We start from the raw sequence: 15,030 nt of genomic DNA on the forward strand, positions 1-15,030 counted from the left end.
TTAACTTCATTTCAAATAACTTATTTTTTTTTCAGGTATCACCAATTGAAGCAATAATTTAAGTAAGTCCAACTGTTTTCTTTTTTCAGTGCATCCTATTTTTGATGGACACGGGGCCGTGACCCAAAATTTCAGCGTAGGGAAGATCGAGAGGGAAAGAAGGTGGTGACTGGAAACTGCCGAAAAAACAACCAGTGACTTTCAGAATAAAACAAACAGTGTCAAAATCAGCTTAAATACTATGACTCGATTACAGGCAGACATAATGTGCAGAGCCAGACCAGGAGTCAACAGGTTTGAGGTTTTACAGCCCAACATGAATGAAGAGAGACTAATCAATGGAGAGGGATAGTGGAGCAGATAACTGTAAAATTTCAAGAGAATCGTTCAAATGGTGATGCAAGCATGAAATTTGGTACAGATACTCTCTAAGGGACACTCTTTTGAAATAAAATGTTAGAAACGCCAAAATTCAAGATGGCAGCCATTTTTAAAGATGGCTGCTATTTTTATTATATGCTCCTTTTTTTAATGGTTCTAATGGTGATGCAAGCTTAAAAGATGGCACAAATACTCCTTCTGAGCCACTCATTTGAACAAGGAATGTTCAAAATGCTAGTCATTTTTCAGGATAACCACCACCATACTAGAAAACTGGTGTTAAGAGTGCTCGTGAGGTCCCTTTATAAGGAACCATTTACAGCCACTCGAAACTTCAAAACTGTAAGCCAAGAGTGTTTATTTGACTGTGTTTTGTCTAACTCCTTACCCTTGACCTGTCTGAATTAGTTAAACCTGCCAGAACTGCCCCCTAACAGCAAAGCTCACAGAGTTCATCAGAATACACAAGCTCCCTTACCGTAACAAGGTAACAGTCACAAGGCTTTGTTTTTTTTGTTTTTTTGCTTTTTATGCTTTCATATATATATATATATATATATATATATATATATATATATATATATATATATATATATATATATATATACTAGTGCTGGGCAAGTTAACACGTTATTTTTATGCTAACCCGTCAATCTATTAACACCGTTGAATATTTTATCGCGCATTAGTGCATGTTGCTCACATGCTTTTATTTTGTATGTCTGTTGCTGACCACGGTGGAACCGGAAGTGAAATTGGCGGAAAAACATGATGTGTAATCAAAATGTATATGTGTATCAGTCTGCGCGCACGGCGTGCCAGATATAAACAAACGCAGGTAGTCTGCCAGGACGAAGAGACACGATGAGAACTAGAGCCTTATTTAGCGGTGTAAGTAATGCGCTGAAAATTCTCTAAATAAAGCGTGAATGCAGACCAATATCAGCGTTTTTTGGTGGGAGTCAGTTTATTTGTGTTTTTCGTCAAGTAAATTATGGCCCCGTCTGAGTGTAGAGGAAACTATACAATATATATATATATATATATATATATATATATATATATATATATATATATATATATATATATATTTTTTTTTTTTTAAGAGCAAGAGAGAGAGGGGAACAGAGACACACAGAAAGAAAGAAAAGATAACTACACAAAGACTGAGCCATACCAAAGACTCAAGCTGGCTGCTTACTCTTCTATTCACACTTGCAGCTGCACAGTGCTGTGCAGGTGAACCCCAACCTGAAACATTTGCACCTCCCAACTTAAGCTGTTTGATTAAAAAAAAAAAAAAAAAAAAATTCCCTCCAAAATAAGTGCCTGTATTTTCATTCTCTTACCTGTGTAGCATAAAACATATATCATTTTTTCAGGTTATTATTATTTTTCTTCATAAAATTATTTTAATAGTAATAACAAATATTATTATTATTTAACGTCTTTTAATGCATTCTTTTTAGCATTCATGTTATTATTGTTTTTACCATTAAATTATTAGTATTGTCATTATTATTGATGTGTTTGAAAACAGAGCTTTTAAAACAAAATGGTGGCCATCTTGAAAAATGTCGGCAATCTTCAATTTTTGTATGTCTAGCATAGTTTTTGTGTCCCTTAAAGAGTAGTTGTGCCAAATTTTACATTTGCATCACCGTTTGAGTTTGAGTTGGAATAATGAGCGTTCAACTGAAATGGTAGCCATCTTGAATAAAATGGCCCCCATCATGAAAAATGGTCACCAGTTTGTATTTTGGGGTGTCTAAATTGATTTTTCATGAGTGTTAGAGAGTGTATGTGCAAAAACTCATGCTCGCATCACAAATAGAAATATATTAAAATAACAAGTGTTCAACAAAATGGCGGCCATCTTTAAAAATGGCCGCCACCTTGAATTTTGGCATGTCTAACATTTCGTTTCAAAAGAGTGTCCCTTAGAGAGTATCTGTACCAAATTTCATGCTTGCATCACCATTTGAACTTTTGAAATAAGAATCGTCTGATAGAGATGGCGTCCATCTATAAAAATGGCCGCCATCTTGAATTTGGCGTGTCTAACGTTTTGTTTCAAAAGAGTGTCTCTTAGAGAGTATCTGTACCAAATTTCATGCTTGCATCACCATTTGAACTTTTGAAATAAGAATCGTCTGATAGAAACGGCGTCCATCTGAAAAAATGGCCGCCATCTTGAATTTGGCGTGTCTAACGTTTTATTTCAAAAGAGTGTCCCTTAGAGAGTATCTGTACCAAATTTCATGCTTGCATCATCATGTGAACGATTTTTTCACTTATCTGCTCCACTAGGAAGAGCAGGGACATGCCCAGGTTTTGCAGTGTGTGAGTGTGAAAGACCATAATGTTATCAGGCTAAACAGTATTATTTTTTAATACTTTTGGCTTGGTGGTGTGCCATGGGACTTTTGCAATGTTAAAAATGTGCTGTAGCTCAAAAAAGGTTGAAAAACACTGCTCTGAGACATGTCTGTAATATGTAACGTGAATCCTGGTTATGTCCTGACAGTCATCTACCAAGCAGAGCTAACGTAACCTCACTCTTCATTTTATTGATAGACTCTCAAGTTTGAACAGACCACTGCAGAATAACTGCTGACTGTGGGTTGGAATCAATATTAGCACAAACAGTTTAGCTCCTGTGTTAGCCTTTAGCTCGTGCTCTATCTCTCTCCTGCTTATCTTTCTTCTGCTCCTCGGTCCTTTTTCTGTCTGAAGCCTTACAGTGTCCATTATCACGACAAAATTAATCACAGAAATTGTTTTCAGCAAAGAAAAACACTGATCTCTCCTCTCTCTATTAAACTATGTCAGCCGGTGTGGTGTTGTCATAGAGACCTTGGACTTGTTGTAAATCAATCCGGTCTTGCTCAACCCGATTGGAAGGCTACGAAGAAGCTAATAAAGTATGCATTATAATACCTAATTTACTAACGAAGACCCTGATCATGGCCCAGTTTAAACAGATTTTGTGTGATATAAATGTGTCTAACACTGAGACGTGGCACTGGCTTTAAGGAAGAATCTCACTGCCATCACTCCAGTGGGACGCCTCGTAAATGAGATGCTGCATCTCAAAGGGCAATCCTTTAATAAATTCACTTCAGTGATGATTGATGGACAGGCACTGAAGACTGTGTACCAGTACAAATACCTAAGCACCACTGCTTTTGACAAGCTGTCGTCTAGAAAGTTCATCAAACAGCATGTTTTTATCTGAGGACTGGGTTTTTAATGCTCATAAGGTTTGGTGAAAAAGGCTTTATACTTGTGGTATTGAATATCTTACATCCTATTTGATCTGTTTTGATGGATCACTTGATTTAAAGGTGCTGTGTGGATTTTAAAGATGATCAAATAGTCTCACTTTAATATTTTTTTCCCCATAATCCTTGATCTCAAATAAGACCATCAATGCCAAAAAGTGTTACTTGTGCTATTCATCAATATCCGTGGTTGGGTCAGATTTTCACAGAGGAGTTAGATCACAAATCTATCTACAGCACATAGACCAAAAGTCCCACAGATGACACTATACTAGCAAAGTTAAGCAGTGAGAGGTCATATCTTTCCTTTTTCTGGGAAAAAATAGTTTGATGTATTGCCTAGTATTGGAGGAAACTGGAGCCTAACTGTCAGACAAAAAAAAGAGATAGAAGAGCAAAACAAAGATAAACAGGACAGTGACAAAGCAAGGGCTAAGGATGCATTTACCCAAAAGTTTTCACCCAAAAATGCAAAAAAACAAAACAAAACAAAAAAAACGAAAAAAGATCTGCGTGCACATGGAAAAGCTGAGGGACTGAATATGCTGTAATTTGCATGCCAGGCCAGTAGTTGGCGATATAACTGTAGAGACACATTTAAAGTGGGCTGATCGTCTGTCATGTTGATTGTGGCTGTTTTCCGAACCACCATCTACAACCAGTCAGTATGTAGTTAGTATGCAAAAACTTGCAAAATCTGTAGTATGCCTAAAATCCCCGGATGTCCTACTGATCCAGGAAAATTTCCCAGTATGCAACAGACCAGTCTACCTGACATACTGTTTCCCACAACGTACGGCGCAAATGCTGTTTGGCTATGCGGGTGGCAGGTTTTGGTGAATTACCCCCATCTACTGGAATGAGTTGGCATTACAACTGCAATACGACAACACTAACGTTGGATAGTCCAGGAGATGGAAGTGAAGTGATAAGAAAGAAACACTAGTAAATCGTGTCACTTCTGGTTGTGAAAGAGGAGTTTACTTCTATAAATTCACTAAAGTCCATATAAACCACTAATCACCCCTTTTTAATCATACATGGATTATATGGAAGTGGTTTTTCATCAGCTATAAAAATAAAAATCCAGATTTATTTCTAGTCAATGATATAACTTTTGGTGTGAGATTAGAAATCAAGAATGATGATTCTGCATTCTGATTAACAAAATAAATAAATGATGAGCTCTGCCCATGGCTTGTTTTGTATATGTATATTAAAGGCAAAAAAACCAACATCATCTGTAGCTCTGCCTTCTGAGACTGAAAATCAGAGTACTATACTTCAAAACAGACCCAACAGAACAGTCATACTACATACTACATTCACATGTAGTGTGTAGTTGGCGGTTTGGAAAACAGACAGTGTCTTTGCATATTGCAGAAGTCAGGCAACAGTTGCACATTTTGTTGAAAGGCAGTCAGTAGATTTAGCAACACAAGCACAACACTGTAGTCCATGGTTGTTATTGTTGTTGTTGTCTGGTTTGTGCATGGCAATTTAACGTTGCCACCGTGAAAGTGTAACGTGCTGAGCAGAGTGTGATGTCAGCGTTTCCACTGATAACCCAGGCTTGGTGTTTGCACTACAACGATAGCCGTGGCATTTCAGAAAAAATCCACTCCGAAGGCTGTTTCCAAAAGGTTCTGTTTTGGGTCGGCTAAAATGCCTTTTCTGTGCAAATGGGAGGCCAAAACATAACAAAACCTTTGCATTTCATTCTAGAACTGATGTTGAGTAAACGTCCCCTAAAAAGACAGCAGATGCAGGACAGATGGAAGAAAACATTCCTACGTCCTAACCCTCATTCCTCTCGTCAATAACTCTTTGTGATGACCTTTAATTTTTGATATGTATGTCATTGCTATTGATTAAACAGAAACACTCATTTCTGGTGTCTGTTTAATGGCTGTGTGGCAAGCACTGCTTCGCTGGGAAACATATGTCCCCTCAAAATCGTCATCAAATCTTATCTGATCTGACCTGAAGTGTCAAACATACAGACACAAACATAAATTTGAAAGAGAATGTAGGAACACTCAATTTTTGCCCAGCCAGATATATACAGTGTTGACCAAATTACTTTAAAAAAGAAATTATTTATAATTACTTGTTACTTTCCCTAAAAAATAATTGATTTAATAACAGAATTACCCCGTCATAGATGTATTTAGATACTAGGGGAAATGATTCCTGCGTTACTCTTTTGAAATATCTACAATTTTGCTAAAGAAGCAGATTAACCCCTTATTTTTCAGTCTGGTCCTGTCATCTCTTATATTTTTTGAGGTCAAAACAAGTCAGCTACTTACATGCCTTATATTCAAACCTAGAAAAGCATCCACCCCTCTCCCTGGAGTTGGTTTGATCAGAAGACGCTGCAGGAGATCCTCTCTGACTGCAGGTTACACAGACACACACAGGTAGCTGTGTGATATCTATTGCTGCAAAGTTACTTCAGCATCAGCTCTTTGTTAAAGACATGTCAACATGATTGTTCTCATTATTACTTGTGTGTCAGACGCTTTTCCCCACATTTTATTTGCAGCTCCTCTCTTGTCCCTGGCTAAGTAAGCCAGGTTGGTTACATAGTATCACACCTAATTTTTCTGTCAGTAATGGTAACAGTGTTATGATGTTTGACACAGTGATTAATTAGATAACCCATTACTGGAAGAAGTAACAGCGTTAGTAACACTGTTAGTTCTGACGCCATTATTCCCAACATTGGACATACAATAATGTACACTCCACCACACAAGCCCACACTAAACCACATTTGGGTTTCCATTGCCAAGAAAAAAAGAGCAGATTTTCAACAGCCAGTTTTACCAATATGTTTCAAAATGCAACTTGTCTCTGAGTTTGATCCAGTGAGAGGAACTGGACTTGATGGAGATCAGATGATCAGACATTCAGCCTGTACTCTGAAAGGCTTCTTTGATGCTAAACAGACTGGTAGATGGAGCTTGAAAATATAGGACTCTAAAGCGTTGTCAGTCTGACAGTGAGTCACATGGGGTCATTAGTCGAGTCAGACAGAAATAGTTCACCCTAAAGTCAAACACAGCGATGTATGTCGTACAGATGCGTGGCCCAGCTCCTCAGGCTAAAACTCAGCTGGGTATCTACATCTGAAAGGACACTCATTATAGGACAGAAAGATTCAGAAAGGTTCAAAACTCTGAATCAGACACCGATGAATCAGTGTCACAGTCTATACACTGCAAAGTTAAGAGTGGTCGTTCAACTCCCATAGTGTTACATTTAACACTTTACCTTAGTTTATATAATTCTCACAGACTCAGAGTTAAATTTACATTTTGGAAAGTGTTAATATTTTAACCTTCTCATAGTGATAAAATTCTAACACCCACCGCGTTATTCCATCACAAAAAAAGATGTATTTATCACACTAATTTGTGTTTTTGTGTTTCTGTTGTAACTATGAATGAGGAGGGAACACAGTGTGTACAAGTCCATGTCATGCAGCACAGACAGCCAACCCATGTCATGGAGTGCAGACAAGCAGTCAGACGAACTCAGCACTACTAGCCTGTGTCCTCATGTTCAGCAAGGTCCCATACCCACTGTGTTTCCTCCTCACTCTTGGTTACTAAACAGCAAAAAATGACTTTACCAAAACCATCTTCTTAAAGGAGCAGTTTTTTCAAGTTTGGTTACAGAGAATATTTAATTGAAAAGTCTGGAAATTTAAGTCAGCTGTTTTGGGTTGGATTTATACAAGGTGATTTGAAACTAGAAAAGCAGTTTCTGAAGAAATTGCGCTATGAATGCAGAATGCTGAAGCAGCTTGAGCTGAACTGCTAATGCAGAATGCTGAACATGATTCACTGAAGGTATGTCTGAAAATGGCTGAATGAAGTTTTAAAAAGCTTGCACTGAACTGCTTGTGCAGAAACTGACCATGAATGACTGAAGGTATGTCTGAAAATGGTTGAATGAAGTCTTGAAAAGCTTGCACTGAAATGCTAATGCAGAATGCTGAATTAGCCTGCCATGAACTCTTGGATGAAAGGAAATGAATGGACGAAAAAATGGAATGGATGAATGAATTTAAAGTTGAAATGGTTGCGTCTATTCAAAAATTAAAGGAATGAATCAAATTTTAAAGAACATTGATGGAAATAATGACCTGACTGAAGGAAAATGCAAGTCGCATATCTTAAACACTGTTAAAATGTAATCCTGTGTGTCCTGTGTGTGAGTTTTTTAACCATGTAAGCCTGTAGGCTGAGGCCCATCTGAAGCCAGATGTTGCCATGGTGATCATTGTTTACCAACTGCCATCAGAGAGCTGGTGGAGTCTGTTGATTCCCAACACATTCCCTTTGAAATCAGGGTGTAAAGGTGCTTGCAATTCTGACAAAAAGAATGATGATGAAGCATGAATCAGTGTAATCTAAAATTGGATTTAAAAGTTTGAATGGCTGAATCAATTCAGGAATTAAAGGAAGGAATTTAGATTTAAAGAAAAAAATCTAGGAAAATAAGGAGCTGACTCAGGGAAATGGAAGTCAAATGCTGTTAAAGTGTAATACTTTCTGCCCTGTGTGTGTGTGTGTGTGTGTGTGTGTGTGTGTGTGTGTGTGTGTGTGTGTGTGTGTGTGTGTGTGTGTGTGTGTGTGTGTGTGTGTGTGTGTGTTCAATCATGTAAACCTGTCTGCTGAGGCTTATCTGAAGCCAGATTTTGCATTGGTGATCACTGATAAATTAACAGACACATGCGTGTCTTTGTTCCTGGATGTTTTGATGAGTTACTATAAACAGCTGCATGAGATCAAAGGTTTCCACGGAGACCAGCTCGTTAAGGGCAGCAGGTGCAGGTGCAGAACTTTGCCCTTGTTACTGTAATCTTCTGAAGATTTTGTGGCAAAGCAAGAGTCCGAATCTCCTGTCACCTTGCCAAAACCGTGAGGGCTAGAATAAAAATGAACACACCGTAGGAATCCTGAGACCCAGAGGAAGCTGTCGATCTAAATTTCATGCATGAAGGTCAAGAAATGAACCCACGAGAGCGATAGATAGATGAGGGAAATTTTACTGATCTCTGAGAAAACCCCTCAGGAATTAACATGGAGGTAAATTGGGTTTTTTTTGGACTTCTCATGACAGTTGGCTATTTTGTGAAAAAGTGCTCCATACTTTTGCTTTAAAAACCACTTTGTCAGAAGCAGGACAAGCCTCCCTACATTTTGACATATAATATGCCTATGTGGGGCAAAAATTATGAATTATTATTATTATATTATGAATATGAAAAATTACCCAGAATTTTTCCAGGTCTTGTTTCCCCCTCTCCCTGCTCTGTCGTTTGAATCTCCCACTCTAAGCTGAAACATTCCGTCCAATACACACGGCTCGAAGAGCTGAAATGCATCATGACCTTTGAAGGGTCATTGTGAAGAAACTATGAATGCTAGGAAACATTTGAAACCCACTGAATGAAGCCAAAAGATAGCTGAATATTTTGAAGTTTGAATGGAGTTTGTAGCTGAATGTATGACTGAATGAGGAGGGTTTGAAGCAGGCTGAAAAAATGTCCTGAAGAGAGGAAATTTTGAAAATTTCGCATTCATCTCTATGGGACTGAAATTTCGTAAATCGTTGAATTTCTCGGAAAGTATTCGTGAAAAATTTCTGAAGAGTCATAGCCCCCTTGTCCCCACTGAAACACACGCTTTGATGTTTGAATGGTGAAAATCGGTTGAAGTTTGCTGGAGTTTTAGCGGTCAAAAAAAGCGGGCGGAAGAATGAAGAAGAAGAAGAAGAAGAAGAAGAAGAAGAAGAAGAAGAAGAAGAAGAAATTTTTTTGTCACAGAAGAACATATGCTGTGAATGCATTGCTGCATTCACAGCAATGAATCATATTACTAAGCACATGAGACCAATGATGTTAGTCCAACATAAAACGTTTTTTTTAAGAAACTGTGTGTGTGTGTGTGTGTGTGTGTGTGTGTGTGTGTGTGTGTGTGTGTGTGTGTGTGTGTGTGTGTGTGACCAATTGAAACAGTTTTATTATGTTGGGCTAACAGTCTTTTTTTTGTTTGCTTGTTTTTTTTTTTTTACAATGCAGTATAGTTTGAGACAGTCCTTTTAGGACTGAAGTTCAATCTACTTCAACCTTTTATTTAGTTCACAACTCTAATCATTTGAGTGAAATCACTTGCCTCAATTTTAAAACAGTGCAGTTCTTGGCAAAACGTCAGTTTCATTTTAATTGAATCAAAAGTTATAAACAGCCCACTCATAATTTTTTGATGAAACTTTACTGAGAAGTTTTATTTACAACCAACTTCTGGGTCAACAGTGCAGATCAAAGGATAGTTTATTGTCTAACACATGATTATTGCAACCATGAGTGAGGAGTGTTTAAAGTAGAGGTCGACCGATATGGGTTTTTTGGGGGCCGACGCCGATGCCAATGCTTTCCAAATTTGAGGAGCCGATGCCGATATGCATAGCCGATTTTTCCAATTTGATATTCAGGCCGATTGTTAAATAAACAATGTAACAAGCAGTAGTAAACATTCACACTCTTCTTAAAATGTCAAAAAAGAAATTTAAACTTATTAGTATAATTTGAACAAAAGTATTTAATGTATCCAAGTGGTTCCACAAGTTTGAGGTGCTCATCTTTTTTGTGCCTAATCAAAAAGTGCGTCATTTTATACAACGGATCAAAAATCGGCTTTTTAAAAGAAAATACGGCCGATGGCCGATAGAGACAAATGTCCAAATATCGGCCCGATATATCGGCCGGCCGATATATCGGTCTACCTCTAGTTTAAAGTAACACTGTGTAGTGTTATTTTCCATCAACACTGCAAAGTAACTCCCAGCACAGAGTAAAATACCTCAAAACAACACCAAGAATTTCACATTTTACTCTGAACTGGTCTAACTCTGGAAGTTTAACATAGGGGGATTCGCTGTGTGGAAGTCTATAACAGGTCTTCAAGAACTCTATAAAGTCTGGTTGTCTTCATTAAATCAGGCTCATAATTTCCATGACTGAGAACTGTTAACTTGTTTCTCTCCATGACTGAAATTTTTTGATCTTTCTTTTTTCTTCAGGTTTTCTCTTTGTTGATTGTTGCAATCGGGGTGTACGCAAAAGTCCAGAAGGCTACAGGTATGGTTTCACCTATACTCCAAATCAGGTTATTTCTATCCCTCTCTGTAGGATCTATAAAGAGTGATGTTTTACTTTATGAGATCCATTCATAAATGTTTTTTGCACAGCTCTTCCTCTCTAGGATTTTAAAACCTGACCTCTTTTGGTTGCACACCTGATCAGCTTGTCACGTTTTGTAGGTGGACAACTTTTGGCTGCATCCTCGTCTCACCCTGAGCATTATTTCCAGGTTTAATTTGAAATGTGGTGTGGATAGACAACAAAAAGGATTACCCTGGACTCATCCCACTGATTATGTTTCTGTGTCCTGTCTGATCCACAGCAGGTCACTGATATTTAGGAGAATGAAGGCAGAGAGATGGGGAGAAAAACCCAGCAGAGGCTGAGAGAAAGAGGGAAGGGGTTTGAATAAAGGTTAGAGAGGAGGAGAGAAAAGTGATGAAAATAATAACAGCAGGAAATGAGATAAAGGTAGAATAAAGGAGGACAGATGTCTGAACAGGCTGTTGTGATCCTGTCTCTGTGCCAGACGCGGTGCGGGACACGTTCCTGATCGACCCGGCTGTCATCTTAATTGTGGTGGGGGTGGTCATGTTCTTCATCACGTTCTGCGGCTGCATCGGGGCTCTGCGAGAGAACATTCGCCTTCTCAAGACAGTAATGCACACAACACACAACACACACACATTACTGTAACTGTGTGTTTGCTTTCGCTACAGCTGCTCAGATTACTTTAAGTCTTACATCCTCGTATACAACCACAGATCTGGCTCTAGTGATTCTGTCTCAGCCAGTCTTTGTTGTTGTTTTTTTTATACTCTGATCTTTCCTCTCTCCAGTTCTCCTTCAGCCTGACCCTGGTCTTCCTCACTCAGCTGGCCATAGCCATTCTGGGCTTCTTCTACTCTGAACAGGTACTTTTTTTCTGCACTGACCACTCTGACTGCTCTGCCCATTGGCTGATTCACCCTTCAGTACTAAGTCCCTCTGAAGGTCACATATGGTTTTGCAGAAAGTTCCCCTGAGATCCACTGATTCACTCTATTTTTTCAACTTTAGGACAGCTGGAGCATTAGACTGTGTATTTGAGATAATAAGGCATGGAATCCACAGCAGGCCTCTGAGCTCACAGGGAGCGATGTCTTGTCATTGTCTGAGCCATGCAGCAAAAATAGAAAAAAAACACACACAGCAGGAGTACCGAGTCTGTGTCACTGCCTGTTAGCTGTGAAAATGTCCAAAGGAAAAAGGAGAAGACTTCCTTGTTACCTCTAAAGAAGGGGAAGACTTCAATGGATGGTGTAAAGCCAGCCTTTGTACCTCTGCAGACACAGTGTGTCGCAAAGATGCTGGAGACTATATATGTGTACATGTTTTCAATATTTTTGTTTTGGATTTTTTATGAGAGAAAAGAAAACTAGATGAAGAAGAGAAAGGAGGAAAAATGACACACAATTCAAACACTCCTCATCCAAGGACCATCATCTCTGGATATGGGGCATTCAATTTAACTACAAGGCTAGAAGAAGGCAAAAAAGACTAAAATAAGAAAATAAATTAGGAAAAGACATCATAAAACATCTTGAATACTTTCATGTTCTGTTTTTGCAAAGTAGAGCCAAAATACAGCCATGGTGTGCGCTGACATTTCGCCATGGTGACGTGTGACCTGAAGTGAACTGGCTGAGGTCAGAGCCATTCTTCTTCACAGATGTTAAAGTTACAGAAAAAACCTTCAAGATCCGTCAGGTGGGACTAGTCCAGCGGTTCTCAGACATTTCAGCCCATGACCCCCCAAAATAGAGGGGTCAGATACCAGCAATCCTGGCTGAATACACCATTACATAAATGAGAAGATCTAAAATGCTGATTGTAGTTAATCTGGACAAAACTATACTACCTGTGTCAATCAGTCAATCAATGAGTCTTTATTTGTATAGCACCAAATCATAACAAAAGTTATCTCAAGACACTTTCCAGAAACATGAACAGGTCTAGACCCGTTAACGTTAATACAATTTTATTAACTGAAACCCAACATCAAGATGAGAAGTCTCTCTCTCTTATCAAAGATTTGATTTTGGAAATCATTTTCTTTTGCGTACCCGTCTTTGGAAACTATGTGTAGCACCTGTGTTGATATTTTAGATGTATGGACTACCAAGTGTTATTTACCTCTATCATGTATGTCTATATAAGATATGAAAGTCGGGCTAGATCAGAAAAAATAGGAGTCCCTCACAGAGGGAGTGGTCCAGAGACTGAGATTTGCAGTTGATGGTACCATGTATTAACAAAGCAATGACATACAGTGAAACAGTGCATATTATTTTCAGTGTACACCCCAACAACCCTCCCACAGTCCATTGGGAAACAGAACCAAAACCCACGTCTGGGTTTGCATTGAGTTCAAGGGAAAGTAGTTATGATGAGAAATACAGTTGATAGGGGAAGTGTATGTTGCAGGGGCCGTGGTTAAAGTGAATGGGGTATGAGTTTGTCAGGTTACAAAAGGCCCCCTACTGGCCTGGCAGGAGGGGAGCAGCTCTCCACCAGTCTTTTCCTTTGGTCTGACAGGCTCTTTTCAGCTCACCATCAGTGAAATTACAACCCTGGCCAGTCGTCCACAACCACTAACGCGGCTTATTTTCCTCAACAGTCGGCCAGGGTAGAAGTCTCATGTAGCTCTGTTTAGACATGCATTTCCCTGCTCTAACTCCATTCAACTAGTGTGCTACACTTAATATTGGCACCCGATGCCAACCACGTAACCGTGTGAAGTCACCTCAGACTGCAACATTGATTGGTCAACATGTACACGTGATCATCTTGCTCATAAACTCCGCAAAATTTCAAGTAGGGAGATATATAGAGAAGGCAAAGATATGGTGTTATTACCTGGGTTACATATGGGTCAAGTCCAAAACAGGACAGAGTCTTGTGTTGTTTGAGGCAGATTGTCGTGTCCCCCCACTTGGTCTCTGTAGTGGCTCACATTGGTTAACACAGCTTTCAATCAATTATGAATATGCTTTAGTTTTAAGGCTTGACTGTGGATGGAGCTACAAATTGTTCACAGGAAACATTATTTAAAGGTATTTGGGGTAGGGATGTCCCAATCCAATCATGTGATCAGAATCGGGGCTGATCGGGGCATTTTTTAATGATCAGAGATCAGGGGGGAGGAAATCAGAAAAAGCCTGAGGCCTTAGTTCTTGTTTTTAATTAAAATGTGTATAATAGCACATCATCATTCATTTTAGAATAGAACTTCATTTGTCATTATAACAAGTACAACAAAATTGCAAACAAGAAATTGCAACCTTATTGTCACACACATACAAGGTTATCTTGTGGTGCACCACTGAGAAGCTTTATTTTTATTTTGTTGATCCAATGCTGCACTAAGTGGAGAAAAAAAGCTACATCCATGTTGGCTAGAATGATACTTTTATTTAAATCACATAAAAAAAATTTTAAAGGGCAACTTGTAGGAGTTTTTTTCTTTTCTTTTTTCTTAATGCATTGCTGAAAGATCAGATTGGGAAATATCGGGATTGGCAGGTACTCAAAATAAAAAAAATCGGATCGGGAGCAAAAAAACATGATCGGGACATCCCTAGTTTGGGGCCCATGCCGTGACCTCCCCTATAGAGTCATGTCTGTTTTTAAAGCAGTACCTCCTGAGGGGATTTAAGATCACATCCCTCTATGAGATTTCAGTCTTTTCCCTTATTATCTGAATCTTTTAGTGATGCTCTGTGGATGATGCATCTTCAAGTTCTTTGTTGTTTTACTCTGAAGAACATTATTCTGAAATTGTCAGGTTATTTGCTCACTGTTCTGGACCTCTTCCCATCCTTACTCCTAAGAGACTCAGCCTCTCTGGCTTGTTCCCAGTCACGAGTCTAACCTGATTGATAATTAACCTCATGATTTTTCTCTTCAGTGGATGTTCCTTTGAGTGTTGGAAACAAGGCCAAATGTGAAGCCAAATATGAATGTGAAATAATTCATGTTGAGAAGTACAGTTGTTCGAACACTTCACTGCTCTTTTCTGTCTCTTTTTGTGGGACACCTGAAGTTGCTTCTTTGTGCCAAGATTGAATACTCAAAGGCACTTTTTGAGTTTCAGACTGCTGTCTTAAAGGATGAACAAACCATCACAGTGTATTTTAACCATGGTGTTATACAGCCTCTTAAATT

General features: G+C 38.7%; 1 protein-coding gene across 1 annotated transcript in view; it reads left to right on the plus strand.

Moving 5' to 3' along the window:
- Positions 1 to 15,030, plus strand: part of tspan33b (tetraspanin 33b) — a 49,957-nt gene that overhangs the window by 19,595 nt on the left and 15,332 nt on the right. Inside the window, exons 2-4 of the mRNA XM_074677588.1 lie at positions 10,764 to 10,821; positions 11,354 to 11,481; positions 11,664 to 11,738. Of these exons, the coding sequence (XP_074533689.1) occupies positions 10,764 to 10,821; positions 11,354 to 11,481; positions 11,664 to 11,738 (261 nt within the window). The remainder of the gene's footprint in view (positions 1 to 10,763; positions 10,822 to 11,353; positions 11,482 to 11,663; positions 11,739 to 15,030) is intronic.

The sequence above is a fragment of the Halichoeres trimaculatus genome, unplaced genomic scaffold (genome assembly GCF_033239565.1).
Source record: "Halichoeres trimaculatus isolate MK-OKI-2021-1 unplaced genomic scaffold, fHalTri1.1 fHalTri1_scaffold_10, whole genome shotgun sequence".
NCBI classification, from domain to species: Eukaryota; Metazoa; Chordata; class Actinopteri; order Labriformes; family Labridae; genus Halichoeres; species Halichoeres trimaculatus.